Source organism: Gracilinanus agilis, chromosome 2 (genome assembly GCF_016433145.1).
Source record: "Gracilinanus agilis isolate LMUSP501 chromosome 2, AgileGrace, whole genome shotgun sequence".
NCBI lineage: Eukaryota > Metazoa > Chordata > Mammalia > Didelphimorphia > Didelphidae > Gracilinanus > Gracilinanus agilis.
The window spans coordinates 237,348,262-237,370,322 of record NC_058131.1 but is presented as its reverse complement, the minus strand read 5'-3'; the positions used below and the strand labels follow the sequence as shown (position 1 = coordinate 237,370,322).

The following is a 22,061-nucleotide window of genomic DNA, read 5'->3' as shown; positions in this document are numbered from 1 at the left end:
CCGCCCTTCAGAAGCCTGCTACCACATTGTGCAGGGGAAACCAGTTCATATCATAAATGTAGCAGATCAGTGACCTATGGAACTTGACTACATATTTTCCAAGCTGTCGTTTGTGGCTATTAGGCAACAAGTAGTTACAAGGCAAAATTGTACAACCAGCAGAAAAGCCTGCCAATGATACCAGAAAGCAAACCAGACTTTCCCATCCTGTGCTTTGCTGACTTCCAGATGTCAAGTCCATAGCGCTCCCCTGATCAAGTAACTAAGGGTATGAAAGAGCTCCCACTTGCATTTTCTAAAATGCTTTCCTCGGCACTACTCTTTTATCAGTTCAATACTGATCCTTCCTCTGTATCCCAGAGAAGAGCCTCCCTAAGACTTAGCAGATGGTCTTCAGGTGCCACTGTGGCCAAACACCATAATCACCTTGCATCCATTCTAGGGGGTCTCACTAAATTCTGCAAACTCAGAGTCAACCCCTAGACCTACAGAGGTCATATTCCACTGGCATGGCTGGAGGTGAGATAGCTGGTAAAAGTAGCAGTCCTGTTTTAAAGATGGGGAAACTGAGGCTCAGAGATTTGCAAAGTCACACAGGTCTCAGGTATCTGAGGCTTTATTCAAACACTGGTACCTTCCTAATTCTAAGTCTCAATTTAACTTCACTCAGAATACCAGGGAGAAACTGGTCACCACTAAAATAAAAGAAAGATGGTATTACCATCCCACCCTTCTTAATGGCAAGGAAATTCAGTCTAGGTCTTTCCTTGTTCTAGTGGAGGTTACAAACAACAAGCCATCGGGCATTTCAGGACAAAATCAGCTAATTACTGCTTTAAACAATCTTCTGGTGAAAGGTTTTGAGATCAAGTTGGACACATCTTTTTTTTTTTTTTTTTGTCCAGAGCCAACAGGTTGTTCTGTTGTCAATACAGAGTTGCTCATTTGTAACAAAAGCCTGATGAGAGGGATGGATTTAAAGAGAGAGAGAGGGGGGAAAAAAAAAAAGGTAAGGAAGAAGGCTACCAAGAAAAAGGAAGTACTAACATTAATTACCAGTCTTGCCTTATATGGTACAAAATTCATCTAATCTCTCAGTATTTCATGATTTTGTATCTTAACAAAATACAAGGGGCAGAATAGATAAATGGATCAACAGTCAGTCCTAAAGCCAGCGGGACTTGGGTTCAAGTTCTGCCTGACATATTATACTGAATGACTCAGGTAAAATCACATTGCCTTTCAGTGGCAATTTTTGGATATTACAAATTCTACCAGTTGTGAATCTACACTGGTAGGGCGAATTTTCTCACTGAGAGTCCCCTATGCTAATGAAATAACAAGTCTGATCTGTAAAGAAATCTCAATCCCAGTCTCAAATATTCTTTTAGAATTTTCCTCAAGGTTCTGCAGAAGAGTCAAGGATGGATTGGGATGAATGGATTGAGATGGCTATCTGTGTTAGTCTGCCATTAAACAAAAGAAGTAAAAGGCTCTTAGAACTTTCTATTCCACTCACCATCTTCTTTCTTGGACTATGCTTAAGGCCCTAGCAGTCTCCAAAACCCTGGACAATGTCTTCAGCAGGCTCAAAACTGGCCAAAGACTGGCCAAAGACTTTTCCAGATTGTGAAACCAGTTTGACAAGTAACCTGCCTGCCTCCGTCATGGTCTAATTGTAAACAGAAAGACTCCTGAACCTACGAGACCCCTCATAAGACTGAATGAATCTCTAGCAAAATAGTATATCTGGCTGTAAACTTTTTAGTCTCATTTTTTAGTTACAATAGGCTAGAGCTCTTAGTGATAAAGCACAAAAGTTATAGAACACCTATCTGAGGGACAGGTGAACAGAATTCTACAGCCACCTATACTCCCTACAACTGGGAAAAAGTATATTTTTCAGCAAAGGAATCTGAAGAACCAATGTAAAATTAATCTACCAGGATCAGAGTATCCATGATGTATTTAAATGTGACTGGCCCAATGCTCTACCAATTAGGTCATGCTGATTACTAAAGCAGAGTCTCTTTAAAATTGGGAGTGCTCTAACCACAAAATATTTTGCAAATAGGATGTTATGGCACATTTGGGTCTTGAAGAAAGGAAAAACTTAGGCACCTATCAAGTTTTATGAGACCAACTTGAAGAATTTTACAAATATAAGTATAGGCTAAAAATAATGATGAGTAAAGATTCCCTCTCTCCTTAAAAAAAAATAATAGTGAGGGGGGCAGCTGGGTAGCTCAGTGGAGTGAGAGTCAGACCTAGAGACAGGAGGTCCTACGTTCAAACCTAGCCTCAGCCACTTCCCAGCTGTGTGACCCTGGGCAAGTCACTTGACCCCCATTGCCCACCCTTACCACTCTTCCACCTATGAGACAATACACTGAAGTACAAGGGCTAAAAATAAATAAATAAATAAATAAATAAAATAATAATAATAGTGAGAGGGAAAAAACAGTTTGTAGCTCTAGCTATTCATTTCTTCCCCACCTGAATTTTGCCAACCAAGTTATATATGATGAAAACATTGGCCTTCCTGGTAAGCAAATAATGTCACAAACCTCAGATCCTGAGAGATAGTGTAGTGTAATGGAAAGTGTGCTGGACCTGAAATCAGGAGGGGCCTGGCTTAAATCCTGCATCCAACACCTGCTGGCTGACTCAGGTGCCTCATTCTTAAAATGAGGATCATAATACTACTTGAAGTCCTCACCTCACATAGCTGTGATGACGTGTAAATGAAATAAATGGATATAAAGAACAACATAAACCTTAAGATGCTCCATAAAGTTGAGTTATTATTATTATTATTATTGTTATAATCATCTTTGCAAGGTATCTGATGCTTCCTAGTTCTGCTAAGGAAAAGTCTAGAAAGCCCCCAAAAGAAATGAGAAGACTAGATTTCAAAAGCTCCTGAAGGAGAATCAGCAAAGTGATGGCAAACATTTTAGGGACCAAAATTGCACCTTTCCACCCATGTGAGTCCCATGTCTTGCCCTAGACAGGGGAGGAAGTGCTCCCATTGGGCTGCTAGGCAGAGGGGTGGGTCATGTGAGAAATGTTCTCAGGCACCCATGGAGGGAGAGGAGAACAGTCCCCTCCAGCACCAGTGCCATAGGTTCTCCAACACAGGCCTCGGCTCATGGGTAGGGGGGATCTGAGAGGAAGCCAAGTAGATATCTGCCAGCTAGCACTACTGCTCCTCAAAGGCCAGCACCTTCCCCCTAAAGCAAACAAATCATGAGGTTCAACTGGTCTTTCCACAGGCCCTTTCCTCTCTCCTATCTCCCTGCCAAGTCCTGTTCATTTAGCTCCATACCATAGTATGTCATAGGGCTTCCTTCCTTATTCCTATATATTCCTATATAAAGCCACTCTTTATCACCTTTGGCTGGAAGCCTCTTCCAAAAGCCTCCTAATGAGGTTTCCCCTCTCATTCATCTTCCAGGTGCCCAATGAACATGGCTAAAACACTCCTCTCCTCAAAAAGAATCTTCAGTAGCATCCCATTGCCCTCAGTCTGGCTTTGAAGGCCATTCAAAAATGTTCTAATGCTGTATTCTTCTTAGTCTACATTATTCATTCCAGTTTAGCTGAATGACCAGATGAACCCCAGAATTTGAGATTCTACTTCTTGTCTCTGACTATTTACATAACCATTTCTCCCATACTTGGGATGTACTCTTCCTCTTCAACTGGAATCCTAAGTCTTTATCTCCCTTTAAGGTTCAGTTCAAAAGAGATCACCTTGAAACATTCGGTGATTTTTCTGATGGTTGTAAGTATTCTCTCCCTTCTCAAAATATCTTGTGTTTACTTCTATACATGTCATATCAGCAGAATCTAATGTGCTTGGTACAGGGCCTTACACATAAGTATAGCCACTAGACCTGGGATTTCGCTGGGAGCCTCTGAGCAGAGATTCCCTTTACCCATAAAGAGCATCTTCTGTTTCCTAGTTTTAGAAGAGTTCCATAGAGCCTTGGAAGGCTATGGAACTAGATCAAAGTCTGTATTAAGAGGAAGGATGTGAGCCTAGGTCTTCCTGGCTGTGAATTCTCCTGTCAACTATGCCATGTAAGCACTTAATAAGTATTGTTATTGAAATTTCCTATTTTCTAATTTGTTGGTACTCTCCTTTTTCAGCTCCATATTCTCCCTCTTGATGTTCATATAATCTGGCTTAGCCAGGAGAAAACATCCAATGTGTGTTATGTTGGAGGCGCTACCCCTAACAACGAAAGTTCCTGAAGAAGCCATAACCCTAGTATGAATTGAAGGTTTGATCTGCCATTCAGCCATCAAAGTGACTTTCTCTTTTTTTTTTTTTTTAACCCTTGTACTTCGGTGTATTGTCTCATAGGTGGAAGAGTGGTAAGAGTGGGCAATGGGGGTCAAGTGACTTGCCCAGGGTCACACAGCTGGGAAGTGGCTGAGGCCGGGTTTGAAACTAGGACCTCCTGTCTCTAGACCTGACTCTCACTCCACTGAGCTACCCAGCTGCCCCGAAAGTGACTTTCTTAAAGCACAGATCTAACCTTGTCATTCCAACTCAATAAACTTCAGTGGCCCTCCATCACTCCCAGGATCAAATACAAAATGCTTCATTTGCCATTCAAAGCCTTCCATAACCTAGTCTCTTCCCACCCTTCTAGGTTTCTTATACTTTACTCCCCAACACATCCCCTTTAATCCAGTGATACTGGTCTTCTGGCTGCTTTCACAAAAAAAGCCAAAGACATCTCTTAGCTCCAGGGATTTTTTCTAGTCCGTCCCCTGGTACCTGGAATGTTCTACCTCAAATCCACCTGCTGACTGTAGATTTTAAAATTAATATTCAATGCCTCCAAAGTATGATATTTATAAGGATTTATTAATATAAAATTAGAAAGCTAGAGAAACGTGGGGAAACAGTCCCTACTCACCCCATGTGGCCACAAGCTGCTGTCCTCCCCAGCACAACTCACCACACCATTCCCATGCCAAGAAGAAGCACATGACCACGCAAACCCAAATTAAATACAGACCCCGAAAATTCACGCACACATAAGCAAGGTGAAACGGAATTATGGGTAATGTAGTTTCAGGGTACAAGATCTTCCAACTTTACATTTCCCTGGATTCCTTTAAAGTCCCAACTAAAATCCAACCTTCTACAGGAAGCCTTTCCCAACTCCCCTTAATTCTAGTAGCTTCCTTCTGTCATTTATTTCCTACTTAACTTGTATGGATATGCATGTTGTCTCTCATTAGATAATAAGCTCCTTGGGGACAGACATTATCATTATTATTGTCTCTCTATTTCCAGCACTTAGCACAGTGCCTAGCAGAGAGGAAATTATAAGAAATTAAAATAGCTTGATTTTATTATGAAAATAGTTTCAATCTGGTAGATCCTCTAAATCTGGGACCACCATCATTCTTCTGAAGGCACTTTGAGAACCACTGCTTTATAGCATGTGAAGGGAAGAAAGCATTAGCCCTTAAACAGCACCTTACTCTGGGCAGCTAGGCGGTACAGTGGCTAGAGTTGCCAAGCATCAAGTCCAAAGGGGTTCTGGGTTCAAACGCGGCCTCAGACATTTCCTACTCTGTGACTGTGGGCAAATCACTTAAACCCAGCTGCCTAGCCCTTACCTCTCTTATGCCTTAGAACTGAAATTTTGTATCTGTTCTAAAACAGAAGGTAAGGGTTTAAAAAAAAAAAAAAAAGGACCTTACTCTTTCCAGTGACTCAAGAAGTAGGTACAAGGCAGCCTGGGTCTGTATTCCTCCTGTTATATACAAGCAAGCTGCTATAGTAAAAAGGATGGAAAAGGAGTATTTTGATTTTGTTAAAAAGCCAGATGTATTAAATATCATAATGGAAAATTTGAATTTTCATGGTTACTGGGTCATAGTTAAAAGATACACTGTTGGGGGTCATCTGGTATGACCCTTTCATTTTACAAATGAAGAAACTGAGACCCAAGGAAGTTAAAGTAACTTGTCTAATGTCCAAATGGTAAATTAAGAATCAGAGGCAGAATTTAAACTAGGACACTGACTCCAGAGCACCAAGAAGATTTTCTGGGTGAGCCTCTAAGTGTGGTGCTTCAGATAAAAGTGTCCAATCTTAAACCCGGCAGAGTACTAGTATAGGGCATACAAAAAATTTTTCTACAGCTTCTATCCTTAGGAGTACCAAAGCAACTTCATATGATAATTAATAATAGTGAGTATTTCTATATTTACTACAGCTAAGCTAAGCACTACATAGATAAGATCTCACTTGACTTTCAAAAACTACCCAGTGAAGTAGGTGCTATTATTGTTCCCATTTTATACTTGAGGAAATTGAAGTAGAGGTGAAGTGACTTGCCCAGGTCCTACTGCTAGTAAATGTCTGAGGCTGGATTTGAACTCGGGTCTTTCTGACTCCAGAATCCATGCTGTCCACTGCACTCACCTAGCTGTCTCTCTCAGCAACAGTGCCACAGAAAGAAACGCCACTTGATGAAATTATTCCTCCTCCTCGTTTCTAGTATATATATCTCCATGTAGAAACTCCTTCCACCAAATACAGTTCAGCTACCCTAGCTCAAAACGTGTTGTAGGGTTGCCAGGGAGCAGGAAGATCTCCATAGCTAGGATAGAGCCTGAACTTGGTCAGGTCTTACTGACTCCTCAGCTGCCTTCTGCAGCTTCACATCCTGATGTCAGCTACAGGATCATCTTCGAATGTGAGAGGCACTACAGTACTGCAGGAAGTGTTAGACCAGCAGTCAGACAAGCTGAATTGAAGTCTCTCTTCTGGTACTACTTGTGAGAAATATAACACACACAGAACTAATGTTCCTAGAAAAGGATTAGAAAAATTGTTTCCTAGAACCAAGCTGGAAAGAACCTGAAGAACCTCCAAATCCAACTTCTTCCTTGAGGAAACTGAGGCAAAGATCCCACAGGTAATAATAAGTGGCAAAGCTGAGATTTCATTCCAGATTCTCTGACTTCAAATTCAGCATTGTTTCCAATGTATAATGCCTGAGAGCACACTTTTCTTTTTCTTTTTAAACCATTACCTTCTGTCTTAGAATCAATACTGCATGTTGGTTCCAAGGCAGAAGAGGGGTAAGGGCTAGGCAACTGGGGTTATGGAATTTGCCCTGGGTCTCACAGCTAGAAAGTGTTTGAGATCACAGATTTGAATCCAGGACTTTCTTTCTCCAGGCCTGGCTCTCAATCTCCTGAGCCACCAGCTGGCCCTTTATACTTTCTAATTTTTAAGTAATTATATAAAGTCTTTTGCCTTGATCAGAAATATTATTACCTGAAAAAAATTTAAGCTTAGCTTCTTGATGTAAAAGCACAACTCGCGAAATTGAAATAGCCTTGCAAATATATATTTTAAAATTCAGTGGCTAAAGGTCTATAACCTAGGACAAAAATCTTTTACTTAAATAATAGCTTGGGACAGAAATGTAAATGAAAGATTCACAGATCTACTCACTGTTCTTCCTTGCCCTGGACAAGCTGATAAACTCTGCCCCTGATTCCCAGTGATCAAGGGAGGCTGCAGTCAGCTTCTATATATCACCACTTGCCTGTCTGCCCCCTAACCTCCTCTCCCTCCCCCCCAAGGGTACTTCTGTCCCACAGGCATGAAGCTAAAAAAGGGGACACTTGCTGAATACATGTTGGCTGCCCAGAGCTATAGCCTCTGCCCTGTGATCCAGGAGAATTACCCAGGAGAGGGTAGGTCTTATCACCTTCTCAGATAAATCTGCATCAAAGAAACTTCTCCTGGAGGTCAAATCAAATCACAGACCACTGAAGAATGTTAAGGGATTGTATGACAGTTCTGGTATAGGTCTGGCTAAAATATCTCTATAGAAAAAGTTAGCCAGTAGAAAGAAGAAGTCAGGAGACAAGATCCAAAGCAATTGGGAAAGTGAAGTGAAACTCCCCAATGAAGAGATAAGAGTATGTAATTATAATACTCATAAGTGGTTTCTTTCCATTTGACTTACTCTGACTTTTTATAGAAAGGGAGGCTGAGAAGCAGACAAGTCCAAGGTCACATTGTGAGTCAATGGCACAGCTGGGCAGAGGACACTAAGTTTCTACCCAGCACTGGACTAGATGGGTGGGTGGAGACAGATAAGATGATCAAAGATGGGCTTAGTGTCAGGGAAGAGAGGGACAGCAGACTTGTGATAAAAGCTGAAATGTGGACTCTAGAGCCTCAGACTTCAATTTTTGCAGGGTGGAGAGGTTCATACCACTGAAGTGCCCTCAGGGCCTGAGACCAGACAGGGCATTGTCTGAGGCAGAACCCCACCCCATCCCTCAACAATTTGGGCAGTAGCAGTTAAGTCTTCCTAATCTTAGTTCTGAAATGTGATACTTCAGGCAAATCTTCCAATCCCAGAAAGTGGTGACTGCAGTACTCAGCCAGGCTCCAGAAAGACTGACTAGCTCAGTCCTCTTTCCCCCAATTATTTTAAGCTCCTAAGAGGCAGCACCTTGCCCTGTTAGTAATGTGTCAGTCAATCAATATTTATTAAGCACCTACTATGTTTGAGGCACTCTAAATGCTGAAGATTACAGAGAGGCAAAAGATACCTCTGCCCTCATGGAGCTCATGATCTAATGGGGAGGGACAACAAGTAAACAAATACAAACCAACAAGCTATATTCAGGATAAATGGGAAAAAGAAGGCACTAGAATTAAAAATGGAATTTTAGTTGGGATTGAAAGGAAAGCAGTAGGTGGAGGTGAGGAGGAAGAGCCAGGACAGTGTCACAGGAAAGAAGACTACATGGCAGGGAGTAAGGTGTAAGAAAACTGTAGACTCCACAGCGTAGAGGGCTTTGTACATGATGAGTTTGAATGGCAGGGAGAGCATTGTATTCCATGCTGAAATCACTAGGGAAGCAATGGATTTGGGGGTGGGGTGGGGATTACAGCTGAATTGGGGGGGGGGGTTAGGATGGGCAGCTGGGTAGCTCAGGAGATTGAGAGCCAGGCCTAGAGATGGAAGGTCCTAGGTTCAAATCTTACCTCAGACACCTCCCAGCTGTGTGACCCTGGGCAAGTCACTTAACCCCCATAGCCTAGCCCTTATCACTCTTCTTCCTTGGAGCCAATACACAGTATTGACTCCAAGATGGAAGGTAAGGATTTTTATTTAAAAAAAAAAAAAATTCAAGTCTAAGTGCCAACTCCTACTCAAGGGCTCTTCTTATTCCTCCCAGCTTCTAGGGCCTCCCCCATGAATATGCATTTATTTCATATATTTATGTGTACCTACTGTTTCCCACAATAGATCATAAGAGAAGGGAATGCTTCATTTTTGTCTTTGTATTCCTAGCATCTAGTACAGTGCCAGGCACATAAATATTTGTTGAATGACTGAAGAATAAAAATGGAGGCTCTTCTAGCCTGTTCAAAACAGTTTCTAGGACGTTAAAAATTCACACTGCATTCTCCAAAGCCACACTTTGTCCCCTTAATTACTAATTGGTAAAGCCTTTTAAAATTTCTGTTTGTTGAGGCTTCTTTGAACCCAGCTAAGAGAAACAAAGACATAAAGAGGGCAAATCCAAGGAGCAAAGAAAGAAGTCTCTAAATCCTACTGTTCAATCCCTAGCCCTAAATGTATATTTAATTTTAAATGTTTATTTTCCTAAATATTACTACATATTTCTTCCAAATAATACCTCTTCTTGTCTCACAGCCTGGCTAGGTATTTTTAACCCCTGGCAATTACATGAAAAATCTTCTATAATCTTCAGCTCATTAAATTTCTAGAATACCTGGAGAGGTTTCCAAACTGATGTTACAGCCTTTCCCTGTGGCCACATCCTCTCCTCTTCTCTATTCCCCAATACTGTCCCTTGTATCTTTCCTTCTTAGGGCCATTATGCTCTACATAGTTCCTATCCCTTATTTTGGATGCCAATGAAAAACATGGATGTTTTACCTCCCTGAACATCCTCCCTGGATTGAAAGACTTCTAGAGGGCTAGAAAAGTTCCTAAAGTGATGGTGCAGATTGTCTCCCCTATGTACATGACAGCATCATGTTTTCCTGGGGATGGAGTTGGCTTTTCTACTGCAGAGTACAGTGGAAAGGAGGCTGGAGCTGAAGTAAGAGAACTTGGGTTTAAATCAGGATTCACTTACTACCAGTAAGTATCACTCACTATATATGTGACCTTAGGTAAGCCACTTCACCAGTTTGGACCTCCAGTTTCTTCATTTGTAAGACCAGGGGGTTACACTAGATAACCTCTAAGATCTCTTTTCTAGTTCTGCTCTAGCTCTGTGACTGTGATTCTAGGTACTATGATATGATGCTACTATCTCCCTTCAAAGCTGTGCCTAGAACTACTATAGATCCTAGGGAAAGAGGGGGTAAGAATCCAGGATAGGGAAAAGACAGCACTATAGAAAGCCTGAATTTGGCTCATTTTTGTCTTTTTAGCTATTGAGGTTATTTTACTTCGGGGGTGGGGGGGTGGGAAGGAGGGAGGGAGACCATGGCAGGAAACTTTACTGGATTTTCCTTCAGCTTTTTGATATTTTTCTCACTAATCAAACTGGGCTTGAGTTAAGTGTCCATATTCAGCTCCTCTAAATCTAGGGGCATAGAATCTAGAATGTAAGGAGGAGAACAGGGTGTTTTGTCAATTAACTCTAGTTGGACCCAGGAGGTTCTAAAGGTAATTAGGGATAGGCATGGGAGAAGGAAACATTCTAGATCCTTTCTGGGAAATATTTTCAACAAAGTCAAATCCTGAGAGGCTGTAGGACATAGTGGATTAGAGCACTGGCATCAGTGTAAAGGAAACTTGGGCTTAAACTTTTACTCCTCTGAAACAAACAGGCAATTATTTTAAGATTATATGGTCCAGAGGAAGACCTGATCTGCCTCTATAGAAGGATTTCCTTTACTAAGAGTTCCCTATATCAATAAAATAAAAAAATAAAGTCATATCAGTGGAAAAGGCAAGAAATCTACACACCATCACAAAATCTTTAAGGTCATTAGCCTAATATGACATTTGGTTGGGTCTAGGGTTAGGGGAGGGGGATTATTATCACAAAAAAGTAACTTAGTACTTATTGATTGGTGATGGTAACTGCAATAACAATGGACAACAGAAGACCTGGTTCCAATCCTGGTTACCAACTACCTATGGGACACCAGTCACTAATCTTCTCTGGTTGCTAGGTTCTTTCACCTATATAAAACTGTTCTAGGTCAAAGTTCCTTTCTAGTTCTAAATCCTATTATAAACTTGTGGACCTGAGCAAGACCTAGTTATCAAGCTTGTATCTTCCTAAAAGACCTTCCCCTCAGGCTATTAGATGACCTGAAGGAACCAGAGAATGTGCTGGTTTCTTTCTGATGAATTTCACACTCTGGTTTCTACTTCACAGTGAGAAGTTCTCCAGGAAGACAATGTCCCATCTATAGTGGGTAGGTCCTGGCCAATTTCTCCTTTGTTTCTTACTTTTAATATTGCAAAACCTATCATGGGATTATAGATTGCAAATGATAGGTTCACATAGATCTTCTAGTCCAGGGGTTGGCAAACTATAGTCCAAGAGCCAAGTCTAGCCCTTGGCACATGAAATGAAAAGTTTTTACATTTTTAAAGGCAATTACACTTTAATTCAAAATGTAAAAACCTAAGAATGGCTTACAGGCCAAACAAAAAAAGCTTGCTCACCCCTAATCTAATCCAATCCTTTCATTTTAGAGAAATTTATAGAAATTAAATGGTTTGCCAAGTCAGTTAGTGGCAGAACCAGGATTTGAACTCAGGTCCTCTTATCCAAATCCAATGCCCTTTCCACTGTACCTCTATCCCAATCTGTGGAGTTAATCTGACTAACTACATAAAAGAACATCCTTGGAGTTTGGAAGACTTAGGAGGGTTCAAAAGTCCCCCCGATGCATCCCGGCTTTTAAAGCTGTTCATAACCTGGCCCCTTTCCTACCTTTCTAGTCTTCTTACACTTTCATCTCTTCCACGTATTCTAAGATCCAGTGTTACTGGTCTCCTTGCTGTTCCTGGAAAAAAAACAAACAAACCACTCCATCTCCCTCCCCACTCCATGCCTTTTCCCTGGCTGTCCCCCATGCCCCTCCCTATCTCCACCTCCTGGTTTTCTTCCAAGCCTCAGTTAAAGTCCCACCTTGGCATTCTTAATGCTAGTTCAATGCATGACTACATTGTTATTTACTTGTGGCCTCCTCCTTTAGAATGTAAGCTCCTTGAGGGCAAGGGACTAGACTAGTTTGGTCTATCTTTCAATCCCCATACCTTAAAGAGGGCTTGATAAACAGTGATCACTTAATAAAAGCTTATTGACTGACTGAGCTCAGGCAAAAATAATGAGTTTAGTGTCAAATCTATAAGAAATCACAGTTTGGGGGGATTGGGGGTGTGGGAAAGAATGTCCACCCCTCCAAAATGTAACAAAACAGCCTTGAGAACTACCCACCACTGCAGCTCCAGCTCCTAACATCCAATTGCATTATCCTGTCATCTTCAGCTCCTGCTATAGTCCCCCTTTTAGCAGGACATTAGTGATCCAGTCAGTTCCCCAATTTGACTCCACTCCATGTTCCAGAAATAACTTACTGGGTCCTGCTGGGTACCTCCCAGTCCCATACTAAGGTTCAGAAGTCATTCCAAGGATAATGGGTAAAATTCAATCTATCTACAGTGACCTTGGCTAGAAAGGGGAAGAGTTCAAAAAGAGATGTCCCTACCCATCAAAAATAAGACTTGGGAAGACTGACAACTAAGACTTGCAAAAAGTCTCAGAAAACGCCTGCCTATTCAGGTGAAAACTATATTTTCATCTCCTCAAAAAAAAAAAAAAAAAAAAAAAAAGGCCTGTTTCCTTCTCTTTCAGCCTCCTAGTTCCTAGGATATGTTTTATTTTGTAAGTGACTTCTTTACAGAGTGACTGAGACAAGATGAAAGTTCCTTTGTTGGAAGGAAGTAAATGTGTGTGCATTAGGCTTGGGACTAGTGAGTAAAATTCTCCTGCCTTTCTAGTCAGCCTCTTGAGAGGTGGCCAAGAACTGATGAGGCGGAAAAGTACAGAGCAAGAGAAGAAGGCCCATTAAATATGCCTAAAAGACCAATGAAGAGGCTGATGTCTTTGGCCTAAGAAGCTATGACTCTACTATTCCAAATATTGAATAATCTGCCTGCATTCCATTGAATTTTCAAAACCCTCAAAGTGTGATTTAGAACTCCTCCCTTCCTACTACCTAAATAAAGCAATGAAACAAGAGATAGATTCTCCTCAATGCTTCTGTCCCCCTCTAGGCAGTCTCTCAGAGTAAAGGAGGTGATGGAGAAGAAAGCACAGGCTACACACAAACATTTGCCACAGCAAGCATAACCAAGTTTCTGCAGACAATAGACCCCTAGGCCTTACCCTTCTTGAACTCCTCTAGCATGGAGTCCAGTTTGGTGTCATAAAAGACAAAGTGAACAGGATGGTTATAGAAGCGGGTGATGGTTTTCAGAGGGGTGCAGTCATCTGGGTCCACAAAGGCCAGGTCCTTGACATAGAGGATATCTACAATATTGGAATGCTCTTCTTCAAACACTGGGATGCGTGTATACCCACTTTCCATAATCTCTGTCATAGTGTTAAAGTCCAGAATGGCGTCGTTTCTGATCATGAAACAGTCCTGGAGCTGGGTCATGATATCCTCCACTGTTTTGGTCCTTAGTTCCAGAGCACCTTGGATCATATTGAGTTCCTCCTTTACCAGATCATTATAAGGTTCTGTCAATCTCAGCATCTCTATCAGCTTTTCTCTGTTGTAGATGGTACCAATCTCCTGACCAAGAACTTTATCCAAAATCTTGCTGATGGGATAACTTAAGGGGAAGGTGAGTAGCATAAATAATTTAGTGAGTTTGATTGTGCTGGCCCCCACTGCCAGGCCATGACGGGAACATAACGCCTGGGGTAAAATCTCACCAAAGATAACAATGCCAATAGTAGAGGAAATGACAGCAATCAAGCCAGATCCCAATAGGTTATCTAGAAGGATAGTGAGGGAAGTGTTGACCAGCACGTTGCCCAGGAGCAGAGAACAGAGAAGGTAGTTCCCCTTCCTTCGAATAGGCTCAATCTTTCCGGCATACCTTTTCTCTTTCTCTTTCCCACAATTTTGTATGATCCTTAGCTCCATGGGATCCAAGGCCATGAGACCGAGATTGAGGCCGGAGAAGATGCCAGACAGTGTCAGCAGCCCCAAGACAACTAAAATATGCAGCCACGTGGGCAGGAACTTGTGGTCCTCCTCCGTAAGGAAAAGCAAGGAGTCCTTCCCCGGCCACCTGTGCCAGTGTCCCTCAGTCCAGGTGCACAGACCATAAAGCCTAGACTTCTCGCTCCTTCTTAGGTACTTGGTTTCCACCACCAGCATCCCGTTGGAGTTGTCTCTGCTCAGGTTGACCAAATTGTGGACTGTCAGGTCTCTAGTGATCCCGTTGCAGAAGGCGGCTTGTTGGACCTCCTGCAAGCTCTCCAGTTCAGTGAAAGTGAGGAAGCCATTGTAGAGGCGGTCCAGGTTGAGGCCATACAGCCTCAGGTACACCTCGCTGCCCTCGGAAACTACGAGGATGCCATCGTCGTTGAACCCGCACGTCTTGTTGCATTTCATCAGCCTCATGCCCAAGATCTTAGGCTGGAGCTCGCCCCAAGTGCCCGGGAACCACAGCAGCAGCAGCAGCCCCAGCGCCGCCAAGAGGAGGCGCCCACGGGCCAGTCCTCCCGCCGGGCCCGGGCCCAGACCCCCACCCCCGCTGCCCGGCGCCATGTTGCTCCTGCCGCCGCCGCGCCCCAGTGTCCCTAGCCCCCCGCCGCGCGGCCCAGCTCAGCGCCAAGGCACCTACTGCTCCGCTGCCGCCGAGCCAACTGCCCGGGCCGCGGGCCTGACGTCACACCGGCGGCCCGGCCCGCCCCACCCCCAGGGCCACAGAGACACACTCACTCCCACGCCCCTTCCTCCTGGAGCCACGCCCACCTCATTTGCGAAGTGCCGCCCCCTTGAAACTTTTCTTCCTCCTCCCTCCCTTCGAAGATGCCGGCACCTATTGCCCTGGCTTAAGGGGGTCTGGACTTTAAGGTGGATCACAAGATATTTGAAGAGGTGAAAAGGGCATTAAAGGTCATCATTATACCTTTAAAGAAAGGGAGGGAGGCCTGGAGAGAAGTGCCCAAGGTCACACAAGGAGAGACAAGGTTAAGATTTGAACCAGGGCCAGGTTGGCACCTTGTCCTTTCCTTTTAATTTGCTCCATAGAATCATCCCAAGATCATAGAACCCTAGAACTGAAAGGGACCTTAGAAGTCATCTAATCTAACCCTGGACCATTACAATCCTGGTCTTCCACCTCTCTCCCCTGTAGAGTCCATCCTCCACTGGACTGTTAAAATGATCTTCCTAAAACACAGGTTCTGACTTGTGTCATACACAGCTTTCCCAGCCCTCTAGTGACTCCCAGGTACCTCCAGGATCAAATATAAAATCGTATGTTTTGTGTTCAAAGTCTTCATAACCTGTCCCTGGTGCTCCCCCCCCCCTTCCAGCTGTCAAACTTCATACCTTTTCCCCACGATATATTTTCAATCCATTGTCTCTTGATCTCCTTTCTGTTTCTGGAACTAGCTACTCTTTTCCCAACTCAGGCAGGGATGGTGATGGAACTCTTTCCCTCCCTTCCTCCTCGATTCACTGGCTTCCTTCAAGTTCCAACTAAAATCTCACCTTTTACAGGAAGCCGTTCCCAGTCCCCTTAAATTCTAGGGTATTCACTCTGTTGATTATCTCCAATGTATCCTGTCTGTATCTTGTTTGTCCATAGTTATTTCCATGTTATCTCTCTCATTAGACTGAGACCCTTGAGAGCCGGAGACAGATTTTTGCCTGTCATTTGCCCCATTCTTAGTGATTTGCCCAGCATCTAGTAGGTGCCTAATAAATTCTAGTTAGCTGAGTGATGAGGAAATTGAGGTCCACCCAGAGAGATAAATACGTTGCCCAGGGATCACAAGTAAAGTAGGAGCAGCAGGATTTGAAAATCAGTTCCTTTGATTCTACTCTTTCACCTCACTTGGATACCAGAAGAGACACCTCTAAAACTATGATCCTACCTTACTTCTTGCTAGGACTCAAGTTTCCTCATCTGTAAAATGAGATAATTGATGATCTCTGAATATTCTTCCACATCCTTCATGTGCCTGCATATGCCCAAATACATAGCAGCCATGTTAGAGGAGAAAGAATGCTAACCCTGGAGAGGTTAATCTCACTTATCAAGCTTAGTTCCCCTTATACCTCCTCTCTAGGACTGAACAAATTTCCATCCAATTGTAGCTTATTTCCTTTTATTTCAAAGTTAATAGTTCATATTTATGTTATATCCATCAATAGATACATACATTTGAGGAATAATTGATAAAAGGCTTTTATGTTCTACTTTTTCCTTCCCATGTTAAGAAGACTATGTCAACCTCATGGGACACTATGGACAAGATTCATAGAATCAAGAAGCAAGGAAGAGTTAGTCACCTGCTTCTGAAGAGGGATTAAACACTCAGTGAGGCCAGAGATTTTCTGAAGTGTCGAAGCTGCAGATAGCTTTAGAGTATCAAAGTTAGGAAACCCAAGTCCATTTCATTGGGCTAATTTAGGGTCAAGACTAGGACCTGCTTCCCTACATGTAACATTCTGTTACATGGAAGCATAGATGAATAGACCTCGGAAGCCATCTTGTCCAAACCACTGTTCACCCCAGTTTTATAGGGTGAGGAAACTGAGGTTTAGAGAGCTCGGTGATTTATTTGAAGTCACACAGGTGGCAAAACATTAAGTGATGAAGCCTCAGGGAAACCCAAACAGTCAGTCAACAAGCATTTACTAAGTACTTGGCACTATGCAAAGGCTGGGTATATAAAGAGAAGTTCCCTTTTTGCTCCATTTGTCTGTACTTAGGCAGAGGGTACCTTGCAATTCCCCAAGTGTTTTATTGATAGGATGTTGACACTATCAATGCTATTGTATTATATCTTATTATTAATTTTCATAATAATAAATGTATTGTGTATAATATTATATTATGACATGTTGTATATTATTATGTTGGCTATTATTATATAATATTATCTATATATTTTATCAATATTACTATAAATATCAATACTATTCCCCATGCTTAAAAGAGTATGAGCTGCCATTGCTAGCACCCTGGCTCTGGCTCTGGCTCTCTTTTTCCCCCCACTCTCATTGGGCAGCTGAAGGCCTGTGACAGTTTTCAGTGAGTAGGCAGACAGAATGAAAGGTGGTAGTTATGCCAGAAAAGTCACTTCCCTGAACTTCCCAAAGGAAACCTTTCCCCTCTCAGTGTACAATTGTTTACTGAGCACTGGGCACTTATAGGGTGAATTAAAAGGCAGACCTGCCCCAGACAAAATCAGTCCAAAGGATCTTCAGTACACCTAAATGCATTAATTTCAGGTTGGTGCTCAGACTTTGTACCTTAAGGGCTCCCACTCAAGAGGTGTTTTCCAGGCCTTCCCCGTATATAAAATCTATTCTACTCTCCCACCCCCACCTTACTGGCAAAATGATGACATTTCCTTTTATTTTGCTTATCTACTTGTACATGAAAACCAGTAATTGATAAGGAAGAAGCAACTACTCATTGTCATATGGTCCTTCATTAGGAAGGAAGAAGAGAAGGGGAGAACAATGGATGGACTGGACCTCCCTGGGTTCCATTCCCACCTCTACATGGGGTAGGCATTATTGCTTAGCCCAGAAAATAGGACAACTGTAGTGTTGGTCTTTAGTGAAGAGGGCCTGACCTAAGCAAGTCTAACTGCCCTTGCCTAGTTCCTGTCCTATTGAGCAAGAAACTGCTAGCTAACTTGAGGAATGCTCACAGAGCAGACCTAACTTGGCTGGGAGGGGGAAGAAAACAGCTGGAGTTGATACAACCTCTGACCCTTAAAGTAGTCATTCCCCTCCTCCACTCCAACAGGCCCTAACACTGGGCCCCTACAAGGGCATCTGAAGTATTACTTTCTCAGAGTAAACCCTGTTCCAGAATGCCAGGTTCAACCCCAAAAGATTCTCCAAACCCACTATCCTCCACTATTTGAAGTAGACCTTATATGAATGCTCTCTGCCCTTTTCTTCTCCCACAAGATTTAGAAGTTCTTTGATACATGATTATTATTGGCAGTTTGATTGAATATATTTCCATCCTTTTCAAATATCTACTATCCTGAGAAGCTTCCAGATAGCAACATTATTTGCAGCAACAAAAAAGGAAGAGGGGTTTTTAGATACTTAAATTTTTTAAAAGTTGTCTTTCCAAAGCAAAGGGCAAAGAAAATTTAGTTCTTGATGAAGTTCAGTCTAACATCCACTCATAAGGGGCAACAAATAAATAGACATAATCCCATCTTATCACCATGATCATACATTTATAGAGGGCCCGTTCTTGGGAGAGTTAGACACAAAGGGTTTGAAAAATCACATAGCAAGTCAGAGCTGGGAGGAAACTAATTCAATGCCTTATTTCATAAAAGAGGAAGCTAAAATTCAGAGGTTAAGTGACATTTCTTGAGTCACACAGCAAGTGGTTGAAACCAATGGTGAACTTGTGGTATATTTCCTAGGTCAAGAAAATCCAGCCTCCAGCAAACTGTGTGAACCCCCTGTCCAAACTTGGAAAAAGAGCTCCAATATCTATTTCTGGGTAGATAATCTCTCCTTAGTGCTTAACATAGTACCTGGCACACAGTGGGTATTTAATTAATAGTTATTGACTGACTGACTGGTATTCCCAATCCATTCTTATCTGCTGATCCTGTGAGACTTTGCTAAGCACTAAGGAGAGACTATCTACCCAAAAATAGATATTGGAGCCCTGTTTCCATTCCATTTAACAAGTTTATTAAGTACCTACTATGTGCAAGCCTCTATTCTAGGCACCAGGAATACTATGATAAACCCTGCCCACAAAGAACTTCAATTTCTTGTGGGGATGTAACATCCAGAATCTAGAATTTTTTTTTAAATAGGAGATAACTATAGTAGGCACAACAATCCCTTAAAGAAAGGGATCTTCATAGGCAAAGATGAGGAGGAAATACACACCAAAATGAGAAATGGGAGAGTCAAAGTTGGGAAACTAGTCGTCCAATATTAATTGAGCAATATTTAGGAAACTAGCTGTCCAATATGGCTAGACCATTAATTCATGAAGGAGAGTAGTATGAGTTAAGGCTTGAAATTTAAGTAGATATCGCTTTGTGGAAGGCCTCAAACGCCAGACTAAGATACTTCAGTGGTTCCATGATGTATATATATATATATATATATACTTCCCAGCAGTATAGATAGTAGCACCTTTCATGATACACTTTTTATTCTTTATGGCTCTTACTCATGTCTCCCTATAAAATATTCATAGGGGATCCATCCAACAAGCTGAGGCTTTCCTCTAGTGCTGTGATGGGCAAACTTTTTAAAGAGGGGGCCAAAGGAAAAGAAATGCTCATCTGTCAGTCTGTTTCTAAGGCAACTCTTCTGAAGTTTCGTTGAATTGTATCCTACTCATTGTATTTGTCAGATTAGGAATAATGTGCACAGGCTGAATAGAACATTTCAGGGGGACACATCTGGCCCCCCCGGGCTGTAGTTTGCCCATCAGTGCTCTAGACCACCTGCCATTTTTGTCATGGATTATTTAGTTGTAACAGTTGTGTCCAACTCTTCATGACACCTATTTGGGGATTTCTGAGCAAAGAACTTTCCCATTTCCTTCTCCAACTCATTTTTACAGCTGAGGAATCTGAGGCCAACAGGATTAAGTGACTTGCCCTGAATGACACAGCTATTAAGTGTCTAAGGCTACATTTGAACTCAAGTCTTCCTGACTTGGGGCCAAGAGCATCTGTTGTACCATATAGCTGTCCTCCTGACATTATACTCAGATTATCCATTATTCTCTATGCTCTTTGATACACCATTTTGATCATGTCCTTTTGTTCAACTTCTCTTAAGCAATTTTTTATCCTATAGCCTATTCACACCTACCATGTACCTCTCCATTGTCCTTTGGATCATCAAACAAGAACTAGTCCAAAGTGACAATGCAAATGAATTAAAAAAAAAAATCTTTAACATTTCCTTGATTACATGGTGCGATGGGGCTATGATTGGGGATGTAGACTCTAAATCAGTGGTTACCAAACTTTTTTGGCCTACTGCCCCCTTTCCAGAAAAAAATATTACTTACCTTACTTACTTTTATACTATCACTGCCCCCTTACAGTTATTCACTGCCCCCAAATGCACCTGTGGTCATTACTGCCTCCCCTGGATGGCTGCAGCACCCACCAGGGGGTGGTAGCACCCACTTTGGGAATCACTGCTAAATGATCACTCTATTGCAAATATTAATAATGTGGAAATAGGTCTTGATCAATGATACTTATAAAACCCAGTTGAATTGTGTGTTGGCCCTGGGAGAGGGGTGGGAGGAGGGGAGGGAAAGAATAGGAATCATATAATCATGGAAAAATATTATAAATTAATTAAATAAAAAATAAAATAAAAAATATTAAAATAAAATAAATCTTTACCTTCTGTCTTAGCATCCATTATAAGTATTGGTTCTAAGGCAAAAGAGAAGTAAGGGCTAAGCAGTAGGGGTTAAGTGACTTGTCCAGGGTCACACAGCAAGGAAGTATCTGAGGCCAAATTTGAACCCAGGAACTTCCATCACCAGGCCTGGCTCTTTTTCCTCTGAGCTACTCTTATTTTCAGTTATTTAAAAGACTATCATTTGGAAGAAGGATTAGACTTCTTCTATTTGGCCACAGAAGTCATAATGACTAGGATCAATGGGCACTGGCAGAAGTCACAAAGTTTTAGATCTAGAATTGCTATAAGGGCAAACTTCCTAACAGAACAATCCAAAAATCGAATGGTTGTCTAAGGAAGTAGTGTATTCTCCTCCATAGAGGTCCTCCCACTAAGCTAAATAACCACTTGCCAGGTAGGTTGAAGAGGGGGTACTTGTTCAGGTTTTGGTTGGACTGGATGTCTCCTGAGATCCCTTCCAACTCTGAGATTCTATGGCAACAATGAGAACAGTTAGGAGATCTCCTGAAACAAGAAGGTGGAAGAGATAGAATTGATCATATTTAATAACTGAATATTGGGATTAAGGGAAAATCCAGAAGGAGGTTGTTTCCAAGGATATAAACATGTTTAATTAGAATGATGACGTTATTTCAGCAGAGATAAGGAAGTCTGAATGAGTTGTCTCAGACATGTTGGGTTTGAAATACCCACCTGACATCTACGGTGAAACATGTCCTTTGAATAGCTGATATTGCAAGACTGGAGCACAAGAGCAAAATGACCTCAGATATAGAGATATGGAAGTCATCAGTCTAAAGATAAGGCTTGAAACCACAGCAGCAGATGAGATCACCAAGAGCAGTTTAGAGAGAAGAAGGCTGAGTCCAGAGTCTTAGACATCCTGGCTTAAGGAGTGGGAGATGGATGATTATTCTATAAAGGAAACTAAAAAGGAGCAGTTAGCCAAGTAGAAAGAGAACCAGGAAAGGCCAGTTCCCCAAAAGCAAAGAAGAGAAAATGAATCAGTATCAAAAACTATAGAGAGAAGGGCAGCTAGGTAGCAAGCCAGACCTAGAGACAAAAGGTCCTGGGTTTAAATCTGGCCTCGAATACTTCTTAATTGTGTGACCCTGGGCAAGTCACTTAACCCCCACTACTTAGCCCTTACTTCTCTTCTGCCTAGGAACCAATACACAAAATTAATTCTAAGACAAAAAGTAAGGGTTAAAAAAGCTACCGAGAGGTGAAGAATGAGGCCTGAGAAAAGAACAGTGGACCTAGCAACTAAGAAATTCTTGGCAACCTTGGAATGAAAAGTTTCTGTGAAATGGTAAGATAAGAAACCAATCTGACAAAGGGT

The 22,061-nt window shown here is 42.0% G+C and overlaps 1 protein-coding gene across 1 annotated transcript in view; it reads right to left on the bottom strand.

The window, feature by feature from the left end:
- CNNM4 (cyclin and CBS domain divalent metal cation transport mediator 4) overlaps positions 1-14,857 on the bottom strand; it is a 54,380-nt gene extending 39,523 nt beyond the window's left edge. The window contains exon 1 of the mRNA XM_044659608.1: positions 13,459-14,857. Coding sequence (XP_044515543.1) covers positions 13,459-14,857 — 1,399 coding nt within the window. The remainder of the gene's footprint in view (positions 1-13,458) is intronic.
- Between the last annotated feature and the right edge of the window lie 7,204 nt (positions 14,858-22,061).